Below are 27,641 nucleotides of genomic sequence, written 5' to 3' on the forward strand. Positions count from 1 at the left end.
TAAGAATATTCTGTGCTCCTCTTTTACTTACAAAAGTAATTCTCACTTTATCCCATTAATTCTTATGTGTAACTAAGATGTTCTCCTATGATAGTTCCCTTACTAAACAATGTTAAAGGTTAAATGTCATCAATTAGCCAGGTAAATTTCAGGTCTGCTGTTAATTGTATAAAAATACTCTTTCCTTTTAAGATGATGATTTGAGTGACACTCCAACTGAGGAAGTGAATTCTCAAGAAGATTCTACCAAATTCAAAGATATAGAAGAAAGGTCAGTTACATTCATTTAACAAATATTTTAGTACCCACTAGGTGCCAAACACTCAAATACACAAAAGATGACTTCTCAATAAACCAATACTTCTGTGATTTCATAAAATCAAAAATCTCTTAAATTTATATTATTCCTACTTAGAGTCCTATTTATAGCTAATACAAGATTACCCAATTTTTATGCTAAATTTTGAAATAATCCAGGGGTGGGGAACCTGGGCTTTCTGATTTCAAGATTGTTCTTTAAGCACCAAAAGAAGCAAGGAAAGTTTCATCCTTTTCTCTTGCATCTCTTTTGATAAAAGTATGTGTTCTATAATATTTTCATTCAGCCAAAAAGCTGCACATATTGACCTAGAAGGCCACAGGTGGCCTTAAGGCCGCAGATTACTCTGTACGTATTTAAGAAGGAATAAAATTGACATGAATTTATTTCACGAATCTGCTATTTATGAGCTGTGAATCGTTGAACCAGTTACTATTTTTTAAGCTTTGGTTTTTTTACTTGTAAAACTGAAATAGCAATATGATCTGTTATCTAGAATAGAGCCTGGTACATAGTAAATTCTGAGTAAATTACAGCTATGTAAATAATTAGTTCTACATTTCTTCTACCATTTTGTAAGATAAGAGTCACTGTTGGATCCTTCCTACATCTCATTATAAATCCCTGAGACATTTATTTCATAATTGCTTTTAAATAATAACATATTCAAAATATGGTCCCCACTCTACCTGTCAGCTCTAACTCACATCCCTTCACTTATCACCATCTTGATTACAGCCTCCCAACACACCATCATCTCTTGCCTCTATTGTTGCAATAACCTTCTAATTGGTTTCTCCGATTCTTGTACTTCATTCTCAACATAACAAGAAGAGACTATTTTGAATTTTTATTACATACTTAGTAGTCATATAAAAATATTTATAAAATATGCATAAGATATAAATAGCAATGCCACAAATGCCCATATACACATAGTTATAGAAAAAACATATTATGTTAGTTTTCAAGTCACCCACATACTCCCTGTATCTTATGCCATCCCATCATCTGAGATAACTGTGATCTTGGATTTTGTGTTTATTAATACATTCACAAATACTATATTTTTCAGTTTTGTGCCCTTTTGGACTTTAAATGAATAATCACTCTGAATGAGCTTCTGTGACTTGCATTTTTTGTTCACCATTACGTTTCTCCCATTAGTATATTGCACATGTATCTGTTCTTCATTCATTTTCACTGCAAATAATCCATTGTCATTATATACATATATCACAGCATCACAGTTTATTTATCCACTGATAAACATTTACCTTGTTTTCAATTTTTGTTATTAAAATATCATGCTGTAATTAATACGCTTGCACATGTCTTCTGGTACTTATATGCAATAGTTTGATCTTTTTTAAATATATAATGTTTTTTTATAACTTCTCCTTACACTCAGAGTGGAAAGAAAAATATCTTGGTACAACTTTAAAAGCCCTGCCTACCTTTCCAGAATAATCTCCTAATCTCTCTCTAACTGTGCTCAAATAACACTTGTTTGTTTTTCCCCAGTTCCTCCAATATGCCATAGTAGTTTGACCTCATGATCTTGACACATGTATTCCTTCTTCCCAAAATGTTCTTCCTCCTATCTTTTACCAAATCTCAACTTCAGGTCTCAGTTTAATAGTTGCTTCTTCAAAAAGCCTCTGACTTTCACAATCTAAATTAGTTATCCCTACTATTATTCTCCATGATAGGCTTGATTCTTCATTCTTTGCACTTATCATGGTTTACTATTAATTTTCTAATTCTGTGAAAAAGGGATCAGATGATGTTTTGTACAGAGTAACTGATATTTAGTAGCCACTCAGTAAATATTTGCTGAATGAGCTGTTACACATGGCTTTAAAATTCAGACAGAAACTGTGCAAATGAATTGTACATGAATGGTTGCTAAAAAATTCCAGTTAAATTCTTGGTCAGTGACATATTTTTTGCAATTTGTGGATAATTTTAAATCTTAAACTATGCAAAATGTCTTGAAATCCAGCCCAAACCTCTTGTTCAGCCCTATTGCCATTAACCCTGTGACTATAGATAATTTCAGAATCCGACTAACAATGGATAACCCTGGTTGATCCAGACTAGAGAGGACTCCCCCCAGATTTATACTACCTGGTTTTACAGCCAGATTGAACTAAATCAAGTTGGACTAAATCAGCCCCTCAGAATTTGGTTGAGAGGAATACAGGATGAATGATTATTCATTTATGCCTTTTCACAGAAAATGAAGTATTATCAGATCTTTCCCAAAAGAGAAGCAAATGCTTGACTAATAAGTTGACCTAAAATAAAAGGGAAACATATATACATATATTAGATAAAAACATATTAAACATATATTTAGTAAAGGCATATTGTAAAAGTACACATTCTTTGGCAATTAAGTTTGCAAGTTCATCCTAGAAAAAATGCCACGTACTTCATTGTTGAGTATCTTGTTCACCTTCATGTACTTCCCTTGGGAAGCTATGCACCAACACCAATGCCTTGTCCACACTTCAAAGCAATTTTGGAAGTCTTTTTCTCAAAAAGACCATCAGAACTGTTGTACTAAGGTGTGACAATTAAGTTTGTGAACTTTCCGCTATGTGCTTACATTGGCAGCACTGTACAAACAGCTCAATAATGTTTCATAACCTTGGTTTATCAGTGTCTCACAGTTATGTTCATGTCAACATGTGGCAGTGTCTGGCTGAGTGGAGTTCATTATTATTGTTGCATGTTTTTGTGTTTTGTTTTTGTGTTTCTCAATGACAGTTCTGATGGCCATTCTAGAATGAGTTCCAAAATTGCTTTGAAGGATGGACTAAGCACTGGTGTTGGTACATAGCTTACCAAGGGGAGTACTTCAAAGGTGATTATAGTTGTATTCAACAATGTGTTATGTTGCACTTTTTCTTTTTTTTTTTATTGTTGGGGATTCATTGAGGGTACAATAAGCCAGGTTACACTGATTGCAATTGTTAGGTAAAGTTCCTCTTGCAATCATGTCTTGCCCCATAAAGTGTGAAACACACCAAGGCCCCACCCCCCTCCCTCCATCCCTCTATGTGTTGCACTTTTTCTAGGATGAGTTGATAAACTTAAATGTCAGCTCTTGTACGTACACACATTAAATAAAAACATATATTAAAGGTATATTTTCAATGAAGTTTGACTATAAATCTCTTACACATATAGTTCTTCAGAAACAAACATAGTAGTACACAATTATGATTTAATAAAAAACAAAAAAAGAAATAAACATAGTAACAATGTATAATTTACATTGTTACATGCTATCAAAGGGAAAATTATACATGAACTCAGAAACTTTTATGTCAACATTTAACTGTATTACAGGTGGTAATAATGAAGTTTGATAAGATATTTAAATAAATTTCTAAACTGCTTTCTAAAAGTTTTAACCTTCATTCTCTCCATATGTACTTATTGCAGGGATGAAATTACGTGGTACCTGGAGAAAAATCCTGATAAATTGACAGTAATGATTAAAAAGCTTTTTGTGTTTGCATTTACTTGGGCATTTGGAGGAACTTTAAACCGTGAAGATGGACATAAAGATGATATAATATTTTGTCCCAGTTTAGAAGCTGATTCTCTTGCAAAAGTAGCATATGATTTTAACAAACTTATTCATGAATTATTTGAAAACAACTTGCAAGTCGGTAAGTTCTGGATCAAAAGTCATAATTGTGTTTATTTTAGAATACTAATTAAAAATTAAGCTTAGGCTTATATTGATTAGGTCCATCTTTCAAAAGGTGAAGATTAAAGGTAAAAGAGGGCTAAGAAATATACTTAACACCCTCATTCCAAGGAAAGGAACTGAAGAAAACTAGATTCCTTTTTGATCTTAGATAGTATAAGAAGCTATAATGTTAATAAAAGATAAAGACTTAAAATGATGAGCTCAGCTAAGCTGAGCCCATCAACTATGTAGCTGGATCTGTATTAACCATTCCACCATGTAAAAGGACGTTCCGTAGAAAAGCAATATTAAAGTATTATATTTATGGGTGGCACCTGTGGCTCAAAGGAGTAGGGTGCCAGCCCCATACACCAGAGGTGGTGGGTTCAAACCCAGCCCCGGTCAAAAAATAATGCAAAAAGAAAAAAGTATTATGTTCATTTTTTAATTTTAATTATTATATAAATCCTTAGATTTCTTTAGTACTTGTGCTTTTTTAATAAGTTCTAACAAATGGAATCTAACTTAATACTTTAAAGTAATAAACCTTCTCAATTAGTTTTTATTGATTAAAGGAACTTTGAACACATAAAGTTGTAGGCACCAAAAAGAGACAAAATATTGATAATGAATGCATTTAGAAGACCTTATTAAATAAAGATGAGAACTAAAAACAGTACATCAAAAATACAAATCCTCCATATCTCTTTCCAAAAGGAATGTATTAATTTGCATTCCCACCAGCAGTGCAAAAGTGTTCCCTTTTCTCCACATCTGCGCCAACATCTCTGTACACAGCTATGATTTAATTAAAAAATAAATAAATAGAAAATACAAATTCTACTGATTTGTTTGATGTAACTCTTAAAATGCCCTTTTGAGGCTACAGTCATATGTTGATTAACAATGAATATACATTCTCAGAAATGTGCTGTTAGGCTATTTCATCATTGTGCGAACATCATGGAGTATTTTTACACAAAGCTGGACAGTGTAGCCTACTATACTCCTAGACTTTATGGTTAGCCTACTGTTCCTAGTCTATAAACCTGTATAACATGTTACTACACTGACTACAGTAGGAAATAATAAGAAAACAGTAAATATTTAATACTAATGTATATTAATATATCTAAATGTAAAAAATGTAAAGTAAAAATACCATATAAAATATTACACCAGTATAGGACATCATGAATTATGAAGCTTGCAGGACTGGAAGTTACTCTGGGTGAATCAGTGGATGAGTGATGAGTAAACATAATAACCTAGGATATTACTGTAAATGACTATAGATTTTTCTAACACTGTACACTAATCCTACACAAAAGTTATTTAATTTTTTCATTTAAATTAACACTAGCTTACTGTACCATTTTTTACTTTTATAAACTTAATTTTTTTAACTTTTTGACTCCTTTATAATAACATTTAGCTTAAAATGCAAACACATTGTACAACTAAACAAAAATATTTTTAATCTATCCTTATCTAGTTTCAACTTTTTTTTTTTACTTTTTGAACTTTTTTGTAAAAACTAACACATAAACACCCATAATAGCCTTGATCTACACAGGACCATCAATATTAGTGTCTTCAACCTTCACTAGGAGGTCTTCAGGGGCAGTGATATACATGGAGGTATCATCTTTACAATAACAATGCCTTTTTCTGGAATACCTCCTGAAGGGCCTGCCCAAGGCTGAGGGCTTCTCAGAGACAGAGAGAGTATACTCTAAAATAATAAAAAGTATAGCCAACTAAATAAATAAACCTATAACAGTCATTATCAAGTATTATATACGGTACATAATTGTAAGTGCTATACCTTTATGCAACTGGCAGCACAATAGGCTTATTGACACCAGCATCACCATAAACACCTGAGGAAAGAGTTATGCTATGACATTACAATAGCTATAATGTCATGACAGCTGCAACATCACTAGAAAGTAGAAATTTTTCAACTCTGTTATAATTTTATAGGAACCTTGTGATATATGTAGTCTGTCATTGACTGAAACGTTATGCGGCACATTACTATATTTATAAAAATTTCCACTTAATATAGCTGGATGGCAAAGATTTTATGTTATTTCCAATGGAAATTAACTTTTAATCTTGGAGCATTGCATGTAGACTTGTTGAAGTTAATGATTTCACTCCATGCCTCTAACTCCTAAAGATAAATAAACTGCGGGCGGCGCCTGTGGCTCAGTCGGTAAGGCGCCGGCCCCATATACCGAGGGTGGCGGGTTCAAACCCGGCCCCGGCCAAACTGCAACCAAAAAATAGCCGGGCGTTGTGGCGGGCGCCTGTAGTCCCAGCTTCTCGGGAGGCTGAGGCAAGAGAATCGCTTAAGCCCAGGAGTTGGAGGTTGCTGTGAGCTGTGTGAGGCCACGGCACTCTACGAGGGCCATAAAGTGAGACTCTGTCTCTACAAAAAAAAAAAAAAAAAAAAAAAGATAAATAAACTGCATTGATTTACTTGTCAGGCAGAAATACTTCAAACTCTATATTGGTTCTCCCTGCAAAACTAAAGACAAGTTAATAAATTATTCATTATTTCAATTATTTATCTTTAAACAGTGAATATGAAATTTTGCCCTGTCACCTGAAATCCCAATGTAAAACTAGATCAGGATGGAATATAGAAAGGGAAAAAGAGACAGGTGGAAGCCAGACTAGAAACACAGAAGAGAAAAAAAAGGAAGAGCAAAAAAACCTTATACTCACAATCATTTTGCAAATAAAAACTGTTCAACAAGTAATGAAAACTAAAGAAAGAATACCACCAAAATTACTCATAGTATTAGTTCATTCTTGATGAAATTATTATTACCTCACAGAGATTTTAATATAAATGTTTAAGGTTTTCAAAAAGATCCATTTTAAAGTAAGGAATTATGAAACAAAAATAAGTAGAAATGAACAAAGAACATATGTCTATGAAAAAGAACCATATAGACATACTGGACATGAAAAATGTAGTGATTTAAAAGAGAAATCCAGTAGTCCGGATAAACTCTATTATGGGCATCATTAAACAAAGAATTAGTAATTGTAACTTGTCTAGGACTGAGGAGGATATGGAAAAAACAGTTATGAAAGAGGATCTACCAAGAGAATCCAGAAGAATCTCTTATTCTGGAGAGGAATGTTAGAGAAGCCACATTTCAGGACACAATGTCAGCGAATTCTACACAACAACTGTAGAATATACACTTGCTAGGATAGATCATCGTAAGTTAGGCCACAAAAATATCAGCAAATTTAGAAAAATCAGAATCATACCAACTATGTTCTCAGACCACAGTGGAACATAAAACGAGAAACCAATTCCAAGAGAAACTCTTAAAACTGCATAAATACATAGAAATTAAACTACTAGTTGCTGAACATTCCTTGGACCAATGACAAAGATTCCTACAAAAAATTCTTGGCTAGTAGGGCAGCACCTGTGGCTAAAGGAGTAGGGAGCTGGCCCCATATACCAGAGGTGGTGGGTTCAAACCCACCCCTGGCCAAAAACTGCCAAAAAAAAAAAATTCTTGGCTAGCAGTTACTCTGTTTAAGAAGACTTAAAATGGGACCCCAAATCCTTTGGATTTGTAAAGTTTCTGCTGAGAAGTTGGCTGTTAGTCTGATGAGTTTAACTTTGCTTTTGTCTTTCAGCTTGTAGGATTTTCCCTTTCATTGGCAAGGCTGATGACTATGTGCCTTGGAGATGTCTTGTTTGCCTTCAAACTTCCAGGCATCCTCTGACCTTATATCTGAATATCTAAATCTCTACTAACACCAGGGAAGTTTCCTCCAATATTCTCTCAACTGTTTTTCACAATTTTTCTTCTTTTCCCCCACAAGTACCTATAATTCTTACATTTGTTCATTTTGCATAATCTCATGATTTTGAGATAGCTTGTTCAGTTTTCTTGATCTTGATTCTTGTTTATTTTTGACTCTGGGTTAATTTGAAAACTTTGTCTTCAAGCTCTGAAATTCTGTCTTCTGCTTGGTTCTCGTGTCTTGTACACAGTCATGATTTAATAAAATAAAATAAAATAAAACTTTCCATGGTTTCCAGTTTCAGTCTTCTATGCTTCACCAGCCAGTTCACGCAGCACAATTTGTTAAATAGGGAGTCTTTCCCACACCGAATATTTTTGATAGGCTTGTCGAAGATCAAATAATGATAAGTAGCTGGGTTCATCTCTTGGTTCTCTATACTGTTCCATAAAGCTGGGTTCATCTCTTGCTTCTCTATACTGTTCCATAAATCTACTGCTCTGTTTTTGTGCCAGTACCATGCTGTTTTGATCACTATAGATTTATAGTATAGCCTAAAGTCTGGTAATGTGATACCTCCTGATTTGTTTTATTTCTGAGTAATGTATTTGCTATTTGAGGTTTTTTCTGATTCCATATAAAATTAAGTACTATTTTTTCAAGTTATTTAAAGTATGATGATGGTGCTTTAATAGGGATTGCATTAAATCTGTAGATTGCTTTGGGTAGTATGGACATTTTAACAATGTTGATTCTTCCCAGCCATGAGCATGATATGTTTTTCCATTTGTTAACATCTTTAGCTATTTCTTTTCTCAGAGTTTCATAGTTCTCTTTATAGAGATCTTTCGCATCCTTTGTTAGGTAAATTTCCAGATATTTCATCTTCTTTGGCACTATTGTAAAAGGAATAGAGTCCTTGATTGTTTTTTCAGCTTGACTATTGTTAGCGTATATAAATGCTACTGACTTGTAAGTATTGATTTTGTATCCTGAGACCCTGCTGTATTCCTTGGTCACTTCTGAGAGTTTTGAAGTTGAGTCCCTGGTATTTTCCAAGTATAGGATCATATCATCAATGAAGAGGGAGAGTTTGATGTCATCTGACCCTATTTGAATACTCTTGATCACCTTCTCTTATCTCAGTGCAATGGCTAAGCCTTCCATTAATATGTTGACTAGCAGTGGAGACATTGGGCATTCTTGCCTTGTTCCTGATCTGAGTGGAAATGTTTTCAATTTTACACCACTCAATATGATATTGGCTGTGGGTTTGCTGTAGATTATTAGTTTAAGAAATGTCCCTTCTATGCCTATTTTCCTAAGTGTTCTGATCATGAAAGGATGCTGGATATTATCAAAGGCTTTTCCTGCATCAATTGAGAGAATCATATGGTCTTTGTTTTTTATTTTATTGATGTGATGTATTACAGTTACAGATTTGCGTATGTTGAACCAACCCTGTAATCCTGGAATAAAACCAAATTGATCATGGTGTATAATTTCTTTGATGTGTTGTTGAATTCTGTTTGCTAAGATCTTTGCTATTTAATATTTTTGCATCAATATTCATTAATGATATTGGTCTATAATTTTCTTTTTTTGTTGGATCCTTTCCTGGTTTGGGTATCAGGGTGATATTTGCTTCATAGAATGTGTTGGGAAGTATTCCTTCTTTTTCTATGCTTTGGAAAATATTGTATAATATAGGTACTTCCTTTTGAAAGGTTTGATAGAATTCGGATGTGAAGCCATCTGGTCCTGGAGTTTTCTTTTTAGGGAGATTTCGTATTGTTGATGCTATTTTAGTGGTTGATATAGGCCTATTCAAGATTTCTACTTCTTTCTGGTTGAGTCTAGGAAGGTGGCATGCTTCCAGGTAATGGTCCATTTCCTTCAGATTTTCATATTTCTTGGAAAAGAGATTTATGTAGTAATCATTGAGAATTTTTGAATTTCTGAAGTGTCTGCTGTTATTTCTCCTTTATCATTTCTGATAGATGATATTAGAAATTTTACTTTTCTATTTCTGGAAAGGATTATCAATTGGCCAAAGGTTTCTCAATTGTGTTAATCTTTTTTAAAAACCAACTTTTTGTTTCATTGATCTTCTGAATGATTCTTTTTTTTTTCTTTTTAACAACTTCATTTTTTTTTTTTTTTACTGTTGGGGATTCATTGAGGGTACAATAAGCCAGGTTACACATATTGCAATTGTTAGGTAAAGTCCCTCTTGCAATCATGTCTTGCCCCCATAAAGTGCGACACACACCAAGGCCCCACCCCCCTTCCTCCTTCCCTCTTTCTGTGCCCCCCCATAACCATAATTGTCATTAAGTGTTCTCATATCAAAATTGAGTACATAGGATTCAGCCTTCTCCATTCTTGTGATGCTTTACTAAGAATAATGTCTTCCACGTCCATCCAGGTTAATACGAAGGATGTAAAGTCTCCATTTTTTTAATGGCTGAATAGTATTCCATGGTATACAAATACCACAGCTTGTTAATCCATTCCTGGGTTGGTGGGCATTGAGGCTGTTTCCACATTTTGGCGATTGTAAATTCAGCTGCAATAAACAGTCTAGTACAAGTGTCCTTATGATAAAAGGAGTTTTTTCCTTCTGGGTAGATGCCCAGTAATGGGATTGCAGGATCAAATGAGAGGTCTACCTTGAGTGCTTTGAGGTTTCTCCATACTTCCTTCCAGAAAGGTTGTACTAGTTTGCAGTCCCACCAGCAGTGTAAAAGTGTTCCCTTCTCTCCACATCCACACCAGCATCTGCAGTTTTGAGATTTTGTGATGTGGGCCATTCTCACTGGGGTTAGATGATATCTCAGGGTTGTTTTGATTTGCATTTCTCTAATATATAGAGATGATGAACATTTTTTCATGTGTTTGTTAGCCATTCGTCTGTCGTCTTTAGAGAAAGTTCTATTCATGTCTCTTGCCCATTGATATATGGGATTGTTGGCTTTTTCATGTGGATTAATTTGAGTTCTCTATAGATCCTAGTTATCAAGCTTTTGTTTGATTGAAAATATGCAGATATCCTTTCCCATTGTGTAGGTTGTCTCTTTGCTTTGGTTATTGTCTCCTTAGCTGTACAGAAGCTTTTCAGTTTAATGAAGTCCCATTTGCTTATTTTTGTTGTTGTTGCAATTGCCATGGCAGTCTTCTTCATGAAGTCTTTCCCCAGGACAATATCTTCCAGTGTTTTTCCTATGCTTTCTTGGAGGATTTTTATTGTTTCATGCCTTAAATTTAAGTCCTTTATCCATCTTGAATCAATTTTTGTGAGTGTGGAAAGGTGTGGGTCCAGTTTCAGTCTTTTCCATGTAGACATCCAGTTCTCCCAACACCATTTATTGAATAGGGAGTCTTTCCCCCAAGGTATGTTCTTGTTTAGTTTATCAAAGATTAGGTGGTTGTAAAATGTTAGTTTCATTTCTTGGTTTTCAATTTGATTCCAAGTGTCTATGTCTCTGTTTTTGTGCCAGTACCATGCTGTCTTGAGCACTATGGCTTTGTAGTACAGACTAAAATCTGGTATGCTGATGCCCCCAGCTTTATTTTTCTTACAGAGAACTGCCTTAGCTATACGGGGTTTTTTCCGGTTCCATACAAAACGCAGAATCATTTTTTCCAAATCTTGAAAGTACGATGTTGGTATTTTGATAGGAATGGCATTGAATAGGTAGATTGCTTTGGGAAGTATAGACATTTTAACAATGTTGATTCTTCCCATCCATGAGCATGGTATGTTCTTCCATTTGTTAATATCCTCTGCTATTTCCTTTCTGAGGATTTCATAGTTTTCTTTATAGAGGTCCTTCACATCCTTCGTTAGGTATATTCCTAGGTATTTCATTTTCTTTGAAACTATGGTGAGGGGAGTTGTGTCCTTAATTAGCTTCTCATCTTGACTGTTATTGGTGTACACAAAGGCTACTGACTTGTGGACATTGATTTTATATCCTGAAACATTACTGTATTTTTTGATGACTTCTAGGAGTCTTGTGGTTGAGTCTTTGGGGTTCTCTAAGTATAAGATCATGTCATCAGCAAAGAGGGAGAGTTTGACCTCCTCTGCTCCCATTTGATTCCCTTTATTTCCTATTCTTGCCTAATTCTATTGACTAGGACTTCCAGCATTATGTTGAATAGTAAAGGTGACAGAGGACAACCTTGTCTGGTTCCAGTTCTAAAAGGAAAACCTTTCAGTTTTGCTCCATTCAGTAAGATATTGGCTATGGGTTTGTCATAGATAGCTTCAATCAGTTTCAGACATGTGCCACCTATGCCTATACTCTTCAGTGTTCTAATTAGAAAAGGATGCTGGATTTTATCAAATGCTTTTTCTGCATCTATTGAGAGGATCATGTGATCTTTATTTTTGCCTCTGTTAACATGGTGGATAATGTTTATAGACTTGCGTATGTTAAACCAGCCTTGCATCCTTGGGATGAAGCCTACTTGATCATGATGAATGACTTTTTTGATGATAAGCTGTAATCTATTGGCTAGGATTTTGTTCAGAATTTTTGCATCTATATTTGTGAGTGAGATTGGTCTGAAATTCTCCTTTTTGTTTGGGTCTTTTCCTGGTTTTGGTATCAGGTTGATGTTTGCCTCATAGAATGTGTTGGGGAAGATTACTTCTTCCTCAATTTTTTGGAATAATTTCTGCAGTACAGGAATAAGCTCTTCCTTGAAGGTTTGATAGCATTCTGGAGTGAAGCCATCTGGACCAGGGCATTTTTTGGTTGGAAGCTTTTTTATTGTTTATTTGATCTCACTGCTTGAAATTTTTCTGTTCAGGAGCTCTATTTCTTCCTGGCTGAGTCTAGGGAGAGGGTGTGATTCCAAATACTGATCCATTTCTTTCACATTGCCAAATTTCGGGGCATAGAGTTTCTGGTAGTATTCAGAGATGATCTCTTGTATCTCTGTGGGATCAGTTGTTATTTCCCCTTTATCGTTTCTGATTGAGCTGACTAGAGATTTTACTTTTCTATTCCTTGTTAGTCTGGCCAATGGTTTATCTATTTTATTTATTTTTTCAAAAAATCAACTCCTTGTTTCATTAATTTTCTGAATGATTCTTTTGTTTTCAATTTCATTGATCTCTGATTTGATTTTGGATATTTCTTTTCTTCTACTGAGTTTAGGCTAGATTGTTCTTCTTTTTCCAATTCCATAAGATCTCTTGTGAGATTGTTGACGTGCTCTCTTTCTGTTTTTCGAATGTAGGCATCTAAAGCGATGAATTTTCCTCTCAAAACTGCTTCTGCAGTATCCCACAGGTTTTGGTAGCTTGTGTCTTCATTAATGTTATGTTCAAGGAAGTTAATGATTTCCTGTTTTATTTCTTCCTTCACCCATCTGTTATTCAACAGAAGATTGTTTAATTTCCATGCCTTTGGGTGAGGTCGAGCATTTTTGTTAGAGTTGAGTTCCACCTTTAGTGCCTTATGGTCTGAGAAGATACAAGGTAAAATTTGAATTCTTTTGACTCTGTTGATATTTGTTTTGTGTCCCAGGATATGATCAATTTTGGAGAATGTTCCATGGGGTGATGAGAAGAATGTATATTCTTTATCTTTGGGATGGAGTGTTCTATACGCGTCTATCAAGCACAGTTGTTCCAGGGTCTCATTTAAATCTCTTATATCCTTGTTTAATTTCTGTTTAGAGGATCTGTCCAGCTCTGTAAGAGGAGTGTTAAGGTCCCCTGTTATTATGGTATTACCAGATATCATATTGCTCAGACTGAGTAAGGTCTGTTTCAAGAATCTGGGAGCATTTAAATTGGGTGCATAAATATTTAGAATTTAAATGTCTTCTTGTTGTAGTTTTCCCTTGACCAATATAAAGTGACCATCTTTGTCTTTTTTGACTTTAGTTGCTTTAAATCCACATGTATCTGAAAATAAGATTGCAACTCCTCTTTTCTTCTGAATTCCATTTGCCTGAAAAATTGTCTTCCAACCCTTGACTCGGAGCTTTAATTTGTCTTTTGAAGCCAGGTGTGTTTCTTGCAGACAGCAAATGGATGGCTTGTGTTTTTTAGTCCAGTCAACCAATCTATGTCTCTTCAGTGGGGAATTCAATCCATTAACATTTATTGAGATAATTGATAAGTGTGGTAGTATTCTATTCATCTTATTTTGTGAGTCCATTGCTTAGTTTTATCTTTTGCATCAGTGTGGAGGTTAGTTTCTGTTCTTTAATTTCTGAGTTCTTACTTTGCTGCTGATCCATTGTGGTGGTCAGTGTGCAGAACAGGTTGAAGTATTTCCTGTAGAGCTGGTCTTGTTGTGGCGAATTTCCTCAATGTTTGTATATCTGTAAATGATTTGATTTCTCCATCAATTTTGAAGCTTAGCTTAGCAGGGTACAGAATTCTGGGCTGGAAATTGTTCTGTTTAAGTAGATTAAAGGTAGATGACCATTGTCTTCTTGCTTGGAAAGTTTCATTAGAGAAGTCTGCAGTCACTCTGATGGATTTGCCCCTGTAGGTTAACTGGCGCTTACTCCTGGCAGCTTGCAGAATCTTTTCTTTTGTCTTGACTTTGGACAGGTTCATCACAATGTGTCTTGGAGAAGCTCAGTTAGAGTTGAGGCGACCTGGGATCCGATAGCCCTCTGAAAGCAGTGTGTCAGAATCTTTGGTGATATTTGGGAAATTTTCTTTTATAATATTCTCTAGTATGGCTTCCATTCCTCTGGGGCATTCTTCTTCCCCTTCTGGAATTCCTATAACTCGTATGTTGGAACGTTTCATAAAGTCCCATAATTCTGACAGTGAACGTTCTGCTTTCTCTCTCTTCTTTTCTGCCTCTTTTACTATCTGAGTTATCTCAAAAACTTTGTCTTCTACCTCTGAAATTCTTTCTTCTGCATGGTCTAACCTGTTGCTGATACTTTCCATTGCATCTTTAAGTTCCCTAATTGACTGTTTCAGTTCCTTCAGCTCTGCTATATCCTTTTTATATTCTTCATATAGTTCATCTCTTATTTGATTCTGTTTTTGAATTTCCTTTTGGTTATTTTCCACTTTATTAGCAGTTTCCTTCATTGTTTCCATCATTTCTTTCATTGTTTTCAACATGTGTATTCTAAATTCCCTTTCTGTCATTCCTAACATTTCTTTATAGATGGAATCATCTGCAGTAGCTACCTCATGGTCCCTTGGCGGGGTTGTTCTGGACTGGTTCTTCATGTTGCCTGGAGCTTTCTGCTGATTCTTCCTCATGAGTGATTTCTTTTATCTGTTTCCTTGCCCTAATTTTCCTTTCACTTCCTCTTGCTCTTTAAATTCTCGTGCCTGTGGACTAAGGGTTACAGGACCAGAAGCGTGAGAAGGTTGAGGAGCAAAAAAGGGATGAAAGAAAGGAGGACCGAGTGATAAGAAAAAAAAGAAAGATAGAGAAAGGAGAGGGGGTGGGTAAAAGGAATATTGACAAAAAGAAGAGAGGCACAGAAAGAGGGAGACAGAGCAATATAGGTGTACAGGGTACTTTGATACAATCTTTTAAAAAAACCACCTTCTGGGGGTGCCCAGTTGGGTGGTTCCCTTGAGGTCGTCAGCTCTTTGCTAACCTGATCAGACACAGTACCCCACCTGCACCAAGTACAGAGGAAAGACAAAAATGCTATAAATCAAACCAAAACAAGCAAACAGAAAACTTTACGTGATAAAATTGGGTGGAAAACCAAATAATAGCACTAGAAACACTAACAAAAGTGAAGTTCTAATTATTGAAATAGGCAGCAATGGGAAATTATACTTAAACTAGAGAAATTGAGAAACAAAAAGGATCTGTATGGTAAAGGTTGAACTTACAAAACAAAACAACAATCAACAACATCAAAATAAACAAAAAAAAACACAACCAAAAACAAAGCAGTATGTATATGTTATTGTATATTGTCTGGGCAACACGTGGTCTTCTGGGGTATGAGATGTTAATCACAGTTCTGATACGACTGGAGGCTGCTAGTTTCTCAAACCCCAGCAGGTAGACACCCTAAATCTCTCTTCAGCCCACTTAAAAGGCACTTTGAACTTGTTCATTTGCTGAGCAGAAGCTTTCCCAGGGAAGTTCTTGTCGCTGGAATCACTGCTGAAGTGGCTATCCACTTACCTTGTGTGCCAAAACTGGTCTCCCTCTGCCCCCGAGGGTTAGGGCTGCAAGGCGGCTCAGACCCTGCCCTTAGGCTACTTGGTCGCTGGGTTACCAGCTCCCACCCAATTCTACCTCTGCGACCCTGAGGGCGGAGCTTGCCAGGGCAGATCACTCATAATGGCTGCCTGTGACCCAGAGCCAAACACTATTAGCTCTGTCTGGCTCAGCGGCTCAGACTGGGGCCTAGACAAAGGCTAAATTTCTCCGCACTCCCGCTCAGGCTCTCCCCAAGGCAGTTCTGCTGAGTGCCAAGTCCAAAGACACCAAAACAGTTCATAGGTATGGCCTTTCTGGTTTGCAGTCTCGCTGCTACTGAACTTACAGTTGTGGGTGAGTTTAGACAGATTGAACACATGCGACCACTTGCGGGTTTTCCAAAGTTTTAGTCCTCCTCTTGGGGTCCAGAAGTCTCTCGCTGACTCCCTGTATCCTCTCAGGGGTGATGATAGCAGATCTCACCAGCCAGAGATGCCTGGAGTCCTATCTCCCCAGACTCACGGTGCCCAGATGCAAGGAAGCTGTTACTCGGCTGCCATCTTCTCCAATGAAGAGTTGAGTTTTTTGAAAAAATAAGTAAAATAGATAAACCTTGGCTCAGACTACCTAGAAATCAAAAAGTAAAATCTCTACTAACCTCAATCAGAAATGATAAAGGGGAAACAAAACCTGATGCCACAAAGATACAAGAGACCATCTCTGAATACTACCAGAAACTCTCTGCTCAGAAATTTGACAATGTGAAGGAAATGGATCAATTTTTGGAATCAAAATAATGCCCTGATCTTGATGGCTTCACACCTGAATTATATCAAACCTTCAAGGAAGAACTTATTCATGTAATACAGAATTATTCCCAAAAAAATGAGGAGGAAGGAATCTTCCCCAAAACATTCAGTGAATCAAACATCAACCTGATACCAAAACCAGCAAAAGACCAACTACAAAGAAGAATTTCAGACGAATTTCACTCATGAATGTAGATGCAAAAATTCTCAACCAAATCCTAGCCAATAGATTACAGCTTATCATCAAAAAAGTTATACAACATGATCAAGTAGGATTCATCCCAGGGATGCAAGGCTGGTTTAACATACACAAGTCCATAAATGTTACCCACCATATTAACAGAAGCAAAAATAAAGACCATATGATCTTCTCAATAAATGTAGAAAAATCATTCGATAAAAGCTAACATCCTTCTCTAATTGGAACACTGAAGACTGTAGGCATAGGTGGCACATTTCTGAAACTGATTGAAGCTATCTATTACAAACCCACAGCAATATTTTACTGAATGGAGTAAAACTGAAAGCTTTTCCTCTTAAAACTGGAACCAGACAAGGTTGTCCTCTGTCACCATTACTATTCAACATAGCACTGGAAGTTTTAGCCAATACAATTAGGCAAGACAAGTCAATAAAGGGAATCCAAATGGGAGCAGAGAAGGTCAAACTCTCCCTCTTTGCTGATGATATGATCTTATACTTAGAGAACCCCAAAGACTCAACCACAAGACTCCAGGAAGTCATCAAATAATACAGTAATGTCTCGGGACATAAAATCAAGGTCCACAAGTCAGTAGCCTTTGTACATGGCAATAACAGTCAAATGAAAGGCTAATTAAGGAAACAACTCCCTTCACCATAGCTTCAAAGAAAATGAAATACCCAGGAATATACCTAACAAAAGTGAATGACATATATAATGAAAATTATGAAACCCTAAGAAAATAAATAGCAGAGGACATTAACAAATGGAAGAACATACCATGCTCATGGCTGGAAAGAATCAACATTGTTTAAATGGCTGTAATTCCCAAAGCGATCTACTAATTCAAGGCCATCCTTATTAAAATACCAACATCATAATCAAGTAAATGAGGCAAAAGCTATGATGATTAGTTTGATTGTATAAAAAAGATCAACACATTGTACCCCACATATGCATAAATGTATTCATGATCTATACGTATATGACTTAAAAAAATAATAAAATAAAATCAGGTGGAAAAATACCAACATTATACTTTCAAAACTTGGAAAAAAATGATTCTGAAATTTGTTTGGAATCAGAAAAAAAATAATATAGCTAAGGCAGTTCTTAGTAATAAAAACAAAGCTGGGGGCATCAGCATACCACAATTTAGGCTGAACTACAAAGCCATAGTGGTCAAAATAGCATGGTACAGGCACAAAAATAGAGACATAGACATTTGGAATTGAATAGAAAATGAAATGAAACTAACATCTTACAACCACCTAATATTCAATAAACCAACAAGGACATACTTTGGGGGAAAGACTCCCTATTCAATAAATGGTGATGGGAGAACTGGGTATCCACATGTAAAAGCCTGAAACTGGACCCACACCTTTCTCCACTCACAAGAAATGATTCAAAATGAATAAAGGACTGATCCAAGATGGATAAATTTAAGGCATGAAACAATAAAAATCCTCAAAGAAGGGCGGCGCCTGTGGCTCAAGGAGTAGGGTGCCGGTCCCATATGCCGGAGGTGGCAGGTTCAAACCTAGCCCCGGCCAAAAAAAAAAATCCTCAAAGAAAGCATAGGAAAATCACTGAAATATATCTACCTGGGAAAAGACTTCATGAAGAAGACTGCCATGGCAATTGCAACAACAACAAAAATAAACAAATGAGACTTAATTAAACTGAAAAGCTTCTGCACAGCTAATGAGACAACAACCAAAGCAAACAGACAACCTGCACAATGGGAAAGGATATTTGCATATTTTGAATCAGACAAAAGCTTGATAACTAGGATCTGCAGAGAACTCAAATTAATCCACATGAAAAAGGCCAATATATCAATGGGCAAGAGAGATGAATAGAAACTTCTCTAAAGAAGACAGATGAATGGCTAACAAACATATGAAAAAATAGTTATCATCCCTAATTCTTAAAGAAATGCAGATCAAAAACACCCTGAGATATCATCTAACCCTAGCAAGAATGACCCATACTACAAAATCTCAAAACTGCAGATGCTGGCATGGATGTGGAGAGAAGAGAACACTTTTACACTGCTGGTGGGCCTGCAAACTAATACAATCTTTTTGGAATGAAGTATGGAGAACCCTCAAAGAACTGAAGCTACACCTCCCATTTGATCCTGCAATCCCATTACTGGGCATCTACTCAGAAGGAAAAAAATCATTTTACCATAAGGATACTTGCACTAGACTGTTTATTGCAGTTCAATTTACAATCACCAAATTGTGGAAACAGCCTAAATGCCCACCAACGCAGGAATGGATTAACAAGCTGTGGTATATGTATGCCATGGAATACCATTCAGTCATTTTTTAAAATGGAGACTTTAATGCCTTTGTATTAACCTGGATGGAATTGGAAGACATTATTCTTAGTAAAGCATCACGAGAATGGAGAAGCATGAATCCTATGTACTCAATTTTGTACTTTTTGGCTGGGGCTGGGTGTGAACCCACCACCTCCAGCATATGGGGCTGGCACTTCCCTACACTCAATTTTGAAATGAGGACAATTAATGACATGTTGGGGGTGGAAGAAGCAGAGAGAAGAGAAGGAAGGAAGGAGAGGGTGGGGTCTTGGTGTGTGCCACACCTTTGGGGGGCAAAACATGATTGTAGGAGACAAGATGGTGGACTGAAGCCAGCTTTCCACAGAGGCTCCCATCCAGAAGGAGAGTTAATGGATAAAAATTTAATAAGTAACCTGGTGGATTTGAGCTGCACCAAGAGAGAAGGTTGAAGAACAAACATAAACACCGCTGAGGCAAGCTGCAACCACAAGGACGCAAACAAAAGCAAAACGGCTCACTTCTGGATATTCTGAAGCCACACCCCCTGTCTCTCTGGGCAACCAGAGGAGGCCACCAGTGAGCAAAGGATTTGCCTGATGCTGCTCACAGACCGGGGAAGCTTCCAGGCCAGGGCCGACTCAGAGAGGTAATCAGACACAAACCTCCAGCAACAAAGATGTTTGAACTCAGAACAGCCTGTCTTCTGCAGGCGATTTTAGTAGAAACAGAAACAGAATCCTGCAAAGTTGTCTGTTCTGTTAGCAACATCAATCAGGGGCAGGGCTAAGCTTGACTGAACACCTCTCCCCCGCCCCCCCCCGGACCTGCATCAAGCACCCAAGGATGTCAGGCCTCACCTCCTCCTGCTAGATAGTGGCAGACTGCAGAGGCCTGGAAGATTTCCTTGCGATTCGGGCAGGTGAAAATCCCTGGAGTACCTGTTCACTACAGGCAACTGGGTGTGCCATCAGCAGAGATACCAGTGACTGGGTCCGATGGAGGGGCAAAGTGGGGAAGGAGACATCAACCTTCCCAGACTGATCATTTGCTAGGTGGCTCCTCCTGACTCCGTGCAGAACTGGAGTAAGCCATATTAGAGTAGCCACCACACCCCTGTGATCCAGTTTCCAGAGACCTTTTGAACTCTCCCACCTGAGACAGGTGCCAATTGAGACAATTGATTTGGACCTTTTGAACAGAACCAATAGACTGAGGACTTTTCATGTGGTTCCATGGGTGTGCGGTTGTAGGAAGGTTTGATTTTCCTTTTCCAATTGGTGCCAGAGGTGGGCAGGCGGGGTGACTTAATTGCTGGTTTTTCCACACAGCTAGACTTCAAGCCAGAGTAAATGTTACACTAGGGTCAAACAGAAACCAGCTGAAAACAAGACAGAACCACTTAGCCCCACCACACAAGACAGGGCCCCATTCTCAAGCCACAACACTGTAAAGGTCCTCGATAAAGCCCCAGGGGAAAAATCAAAGGGAGTAAAATAACCATGGGTCAGAATAAGCAGAAAAACTCTGGTAACATGAATAAACAGAATAGATCAACCCCCCCCCCAAGAAAAGATAAGGCAGATGTAATTGAAGATCACATTCATAAACAACTGGCTGAGATGTCAGAAATCGAATACAGAATTTGGACTGCAGACAAGATTAATACAATGGAATTAGGAATTTAAGGAGAAATTCAAAAGTTGTCTCAACAATTTAACGAATTTAAAGACAAAACCACCAAAGACTTAGACACACAGAAGCAAGAATTACAGCCCTCAAAGATATGAAAAATACAGTAGAATCCCTCAGCAACAGAATGGACCAAGCAGAAGAAAGGATTTCTGATGTGGAAGATAAAGCCTTTGAACGCTCCCAAACTCTCAAAGAGGAAGAGAAATGGAGAGCAAAAAGGGATCATTCTCTCAGAGAACTCAGGGATAATGCTAAGAAGATCAATATACGAATAATTGGAATTTCTGAAAATGATGAAGTGTCCTCAATGGGCACAGAGGCCTTTCTGCATGAAATTATGAAAGAAAATTTTCCAGACATGCCTACAGATTCTGAAATTCGGATAGCAGACAGCTTCAGAACCCCAGCATGATTCAACCCCAATAAGTCATCCCCCAGGCATATCATAATTAGCTTCACTAAAGTTAATATGAAGGAAAAGATTCTCAAAGCAGTCTGGCGAAAGAAAACCATTACATACAAAGGGCATAAAATTAGAATAACTGCAGATCTCTCTGCTGAAACTTCTCAAGCCAGAAGAGGGTGGTCATCAACTTTTAATCTCCTAAAGCAAAATAACTTTCAACCCAGGACTTTGTATCCAGCTAAACTGAGTTTCATTTATGATGCAGAAATTAAATACTATAATGACATTCATATGTTGAAGAAATTTGCCATAACCAAACCAGCTCTTCAGGATATTCTCAGACCTATCCTCCACAATGACCAATCCTATACCACAAAAGTAAACTCACTCAGAAACTTTGGATCAAACTCTAACTTCCACACAGGCAAAAGGATTAAAAATGTCCACTGGACCTTTGAAAAACTCGATACCCAAAACTTCACCAGACTTATCAATATTCTCCATTAATGTGAATGGCTTAAACTGTCCTCTAAAGAGGCATAGGTTAGCTGACTGGATACAAAAACTCAAGCCAGATATTTCTTGCATACAAGAGTCACATCTTAACTTAAAAGACAAACACAGACTCAGGGTGAAAGAATGGTCATCCATATTTCAGGCAAATGGTAATGACAAAAAAGCAGGTGTTGCAATTTTATTTGCAGATACAAAAGGCATTAAACCAACAAAAGTAAGGAAGGACAAGAATGGTCACTTCATATTTGTTAAGGGTAATACTCAATATGATGAGATTTCAATTATTAATATCTATGCACCCAACCAGAATGCACCTCAATTTATAAGAGAAACTCTAACAGACATGAGCAACTTGATTTCCTCCAGCTGCATAATAGTCGGAGATTTCAACACTCCTTTGGCAGTGTTGGATCAATCCTCCAACAAGAAGCTGAGCAAAGAAATTTTAGATTTAAACCTAACCATCCAATATTTAGATTTAGCAGACATCTACAGAACATTTCATCCCAACAAAACTGAATACACATACTTCTCATCAGCCCATGGAACTTATACCAAAATCGCCCACATCTTAGGTCAGTAACCTAAGTAACTTTAAAGGAACAGAAATCATTCCTTGCATCTTCTCGGACCACCAAGAAAAAAAACTTGAGCTGAGTAACAACAGGACTCTGCATACACATACAAAAACATGGAAGTTAAATAACCTTATGCTGATGATGGCTGGGTCAGAGATTAGATTAAGAAAGAAATTGCCAATTTTTTGGAACAAAATGACAATGAAGACACAAACTATCAGAACCGCTGGGACACCACAAAGGTAGTTCTAAGAGGGAAATTTATAGGACAGCAAGTGTTCCTCAAGAGAACGAAAAGAGAGGAAGTTAACAACTTAATGGGACATCTCAAGCAACTGGAAAAGGAAGAACATTCCAACCCCAAACCCACTAGAAGAAAAGAAATAACCAAAATTAGAGCAGAATTAAATGAAATTGAAAACAAAAGAATAATACAACAGATCAATAAATCAAAAAGCTGGTTTTTGAAAAGGTCAATAAAGTAGATAAACCTCTGGCCAACCTAATCCGGAAAAAAAGAGTAAAATCTCTAATATCATCAATCAGAAATGACAAAGATGCAATATCAACAGACTCCTCATAAATTCAAAAAATCCTTAATGAATATTACAAGAAATTTTATTCTCAGAAACATGAAAATCTGAAAGAAATTGACCGTTACTTGGAAGCACATCACCTTCCAAGTCTTAGCCAGAATCAAGTGGAAATGTTGAACAGGCCCATATCAAGTTTGGAAATAGCATCAACTATACAAAACCTCCCTAAAAAGAAAAGCCCGGGACCAGACAGTTTCATGTCAGAATTCTACCAAACCTTTAAAGAGGAATTAGTACCTATATTACTCAACCTGTTCCAAAAGGTAGAAAAAGAGGGTAGACTACCAACACGTTCTATGAAGCAAACATCACCCTGATCCCCAAACCAGGAAAAAACCTAACAAGAAAAGAAAATTATAGAGCAGTATCACTAATGAATGTAGATGCAAAAATATTCAACAAGATCCTAACAAACAGAATCCAGCAACACATCAAACGAATTATAGATCATGACCAAGTGGTTCAATATATGTAAATCTATAAATGTAATTCAGCACATAAACAAATTAAAAAACAAAGACCATACGATTCTCTCAATCAATGCAGAAAAAGCTTTTGATAATATCCAGCATTGCTTCATGATCAGAACACTTAAGAAAATTGGTATAGAAGGGACATTTCTTAAACTGATAGAGACCATCTATAGCAAACCCACAGCCAATATCATATTGAATGGAGTTAAATTGGAATCATTTCCATTCAGATCAGGAACCAGACAAGGCTGCCCATTGTCTCCATTGCTTTTTAACATTGTAATGGAAGTTTTAGCCACCACAATTAGGGAAGAAAAGGTGATCAAGGGTATCCATTAGGGTCAGAAGAGATCAAACTTTCGCTCTTCGCAGATGATATGATTGTGTATCTGGAAAACACTAGGGACTCTACTACAAAACTCCTAGAAGTGATCAAGGAATACAGCAGCATCTCAGGCTACAAAATCAACATTCATAAATCGGGTAGCCTTTATAAACACCAACAATAGTCAAGTTGAAAAAGCAGTGAAGGACTCTATCCCATTCACAGTAGTGCCAAAGAAGATGAAATATTTGGGAATTTACCTAACAAAAGATGTGAAAAATCTCTATAAAGAGAACTGTGAAGCTGTAATAAAAGAAATAGCTGAAAATGTTAACAAATGGAAAAACATACCATGCTCATGGCTGGGAAGAATCAACATTGTTAAAATGTCTATACTACCCAAAGCAATATATAATTTCAATGCAATCCCTATTAAAGCTCCACTGTCATACTTTAAAGATCTTGAAAAAATAATACTTCATTTTATATGGAATCAGAAAAAACCTCAAATAGCCATGACATTACTCAGAAATAAAAACAAAACAGGAGGAATCAAGCTACCAGACCTCAGACTTTACTACAAATTGATAGTGATCGAAACAGCATGGTATTGGCACAAAAACAGAGAAGTAGATGTCTGGAACAGAATAGAGAACCAAGAGATGAATCCAGCTACTTACCATTATTTCATCTTTGACAAGCCAATTAAAAACATTCAGTGGGGAAAAGATTCCCTATTTAACAAAAGGTGCTGGGTGAACTGACTGGCAACCTGTAGAAGACTGAAACTGGACCCACACCTTTCACCATTAACTAATATAGACTCTCACTGGATTAAAGATTTAAACTTAACACATAAAAGTATAAAAATACTACAAGAACGTGCAGGGAAAACTCTTGAAGAAATCGGTCTGGGCAAATATTTTATGAGGAGGATCCCCGGGGCAATTGAAGCAGATTCAAAAATACACTACTGGGACTTGATCAAACTAAAGAACTTCTGCACAGCCAAGAACACAGTAAGTAAAGCAAGCAAACAGCCCTCAGAATGGGAGAAGATATTTGCAGGTTATGTCTCTGACAAAGGTTTAATAACCAGAATCCACAGAGAACTCAAACGCATTAGCAAGAAAAAAACAAGGGATCCCATCGCAGGCTGGGCAAGGGATTTGAAGAGAAACTTCTCTGAAGAAGACAGGCGCACAGCCTTCAGACATATGAAAAAATGTTCATCATCTTTAATCATTAGAGAAATGCAAATCAAAACTACTTTGAGATATCATCTAACTCCAGCGAGACTAGTCTATATCACAAAATCTCAAGACCAGAGATGTTGGCATGGATGTGGAGAAAAGGGAACACTTCTGCACTGCTGGTGGGAATGCAAATTAATGCGTTCCTTTTGGAAAGATATATGGAGAACACTTAGAGATCTAAAAATAGATCTGCCATTCCATCCTGTAATTCCTCTGCTGGGCATATACCCAGAAGACCAAAAATCACATCATAACAAAGATATTTGTACCAGAATGTTTATTGCAGCCCTATTCATAATTGCTAAATCATGGAAAAAGCCCAAGTGCCCATCGATCCACGATTGGATTAATAAATTGTGGTATATGTACACCATGGAATATTATGCAGCCTTAAAGAAAGATGGAGACTTTACCTCTTTCATGTTTACATGGATGGAGCTGGAACATCTTCTTAGTGAAGTATCTCAAGAATGGAAGAAAAGGTAAATGTACTCAGCCCTACTATGAAACTAATTTGGGGCTTTCACATGAAAGCTATAACCCAGTTACAACCAAAGAATAAGGGGATGGGGGAAAGGGATGGGAGGGAGGGGGTGGTGGGTAGAGGGAATGGGATTGGTGGGATTACACCTGCGGTGCATCTTACAGGGGTATATGCAAAACTTGGTAAATGTGGAATGTAAATGTCTTGGCACAGTAACTGAGATAGTACCAGGGAGGCTATGTTAACCATTGTGATGAAAATGTGTCAAACAGTCTATGAAGCTAGTGTATGATGCTGCATGATCATATCAATGTACACAGCTATGATTTAATAAAAAATAAAAGTGAATAAATATAAAAGAAAGAAACTACTCTAAAAAAAAATAAAAATCTCATTTCCTCAAAAAAAAAAAAATGATTGTAAGAGGGACTTTACCTAACAAATGCAATTAGTGTAACCTGATTTCTTGTAACCTCAATTAATCCCCCCAAAAAATTAATTAATTAAATAAAATATACATAACAAAGGATGTAAGATATCTCTACAAAGAACACTATGAAACACTGAGAAAAGAAATAGAGAAGAAAACAAATGGAAGAACATACCATGCTCATGGCTAGAAAGAATCAACATTGTTAAAATGTCTACACTACCCAAGGCAATCTACAGATTTAATGCAATCACTATTAAAATATCAAGAACAAATTTTGTAGATCTTGAAACAATAGTTACATTTTTTGTTCGGAACAAGGAAAAAACACCCAAGTAGTCAATGCCATTCTGGAGGATTCACACTAGTGGACTTCATGTTATAGCACAAGTATATAGTGATGAAAACAGCATCTATAAAAATTGGGACAAAGATCCATGCAACAGAACAGAGAACTTAGAGATGAAACAAGCCTCATATTGCCATCTGATCTTTGATATAGCCAAGAAAAACATATATGGCGGAAAGAATAATTGTTTAATAAATGTCTGGGAGAACTGGTTAGGCACATGTAAATGAAGACTCAAATCTCTCATGACTTATGAAATTTAACTCCCATTGGATAAAAAATTTATATTTAAGACATGAAATGATAAAAATTCTAGAAAAATGTATAAAAAAACTATAAATCTTATTAACCTAGGAAAATAACTTATGAAGAAGACCCTATTGGCAATCACAGCAACAACAAACATAAATAGATGGAATATGATCAAGCTAAAAAGGTTCTGCATATCTAAGAACGCAAAAAAGCAATGAGACAAACTAAATATGGAAGAAGATATTTGCAAGCTATGACTCTGACAAAGGGTTAATAACCAGAGTCTACAAAAAACTCAAGCAAATCAACAAGAAAAGAGCAAAGAACCCAATTAAAAACAGGGAAAGAGACAGGAACATAATCTTTTCTCACAAGGACAGATGAATAGCCAATAAACACATTTAAAATGTTCAACATTCCTTATCAGAGAAATACAAATCAAAACCACTTTGAGACATTACCTCACCTCAGTGAGAATGACCCATATCAGAGGGTTGCATAATAGCAGATGCTGCCATAATGGTGGAGGGAAGAGAGTATTCATGCACTGTTGGTGGGCCTACAAACTAGTATAGCCTTTGTGGAAAGAAGGATGGAGATTCTTCAAAGAACTAAAAGTAGGCCTTCCATTTGATCCTGCAATCCCATTACTGGGTATTTTCCCAAAAGAACAAAAGTCATTTTACCATAAGGACATTTGCACTCAAATATTTATAACAGCTCAATTCACAATCACAAAGATAAGTAAAAATCCTAGTTCCCATCAACCATAAATGGATTAATAAACTGTGGTGTATGTACACCACCAAATACTGTGCAGCCATAAAAAAGATTTTGTATCTTTTCTAACAACTGGGAAGGATTTGGAGAATATTCTCCTAAGTAAAGTATCACAAGAATGGAAAACAAGCATCACATGTACTCAACACTTAGTTTAAACTAGGTCCAGCTGGAATTAATACAGACCTTTGACA

At 36.5% G+C, this 27,641-nt stretch overlaps 1 protein-coding gene across 1 annotated transcript in view; it reads left to right on the forward strand.

Moving 5' to 3' along the window:
* DNAH14 (dynein axonemal heavy chain 14) overlaps positions 1-27,641 on the forward strand; it is an 862,921-nt gene that overhangs the window by 423,494 nt on the left and 411,786 nt on the right. The window contains 4 exon segments of the mRNA XM_053607548.1: positions 193-271; positions 3,776-4,023; positions 19,937-19,956; positions 26,595-26,601. Coding sequence (XP_053463523.1) covers positions 193-271; positions 3,776-4,023; positions 19,937-19,956; positions 26,595-26,601 — 354 coding nt within the window.

Source organism: Nycticebus coucang, chromosome 10 (assembly GCF_027406575.1).
Source record: "Nycticebus coucang isolate mNycCou1 chromosome 10, mNycCou1.pri, whole genome shotgun sequence".
Classification (NCBI taxonomy): Eukaryota; Metazoa; Chordata; class Mammalia; order Primates; family Lorisidae; genus Nycticebus; species Nycticebus coucang.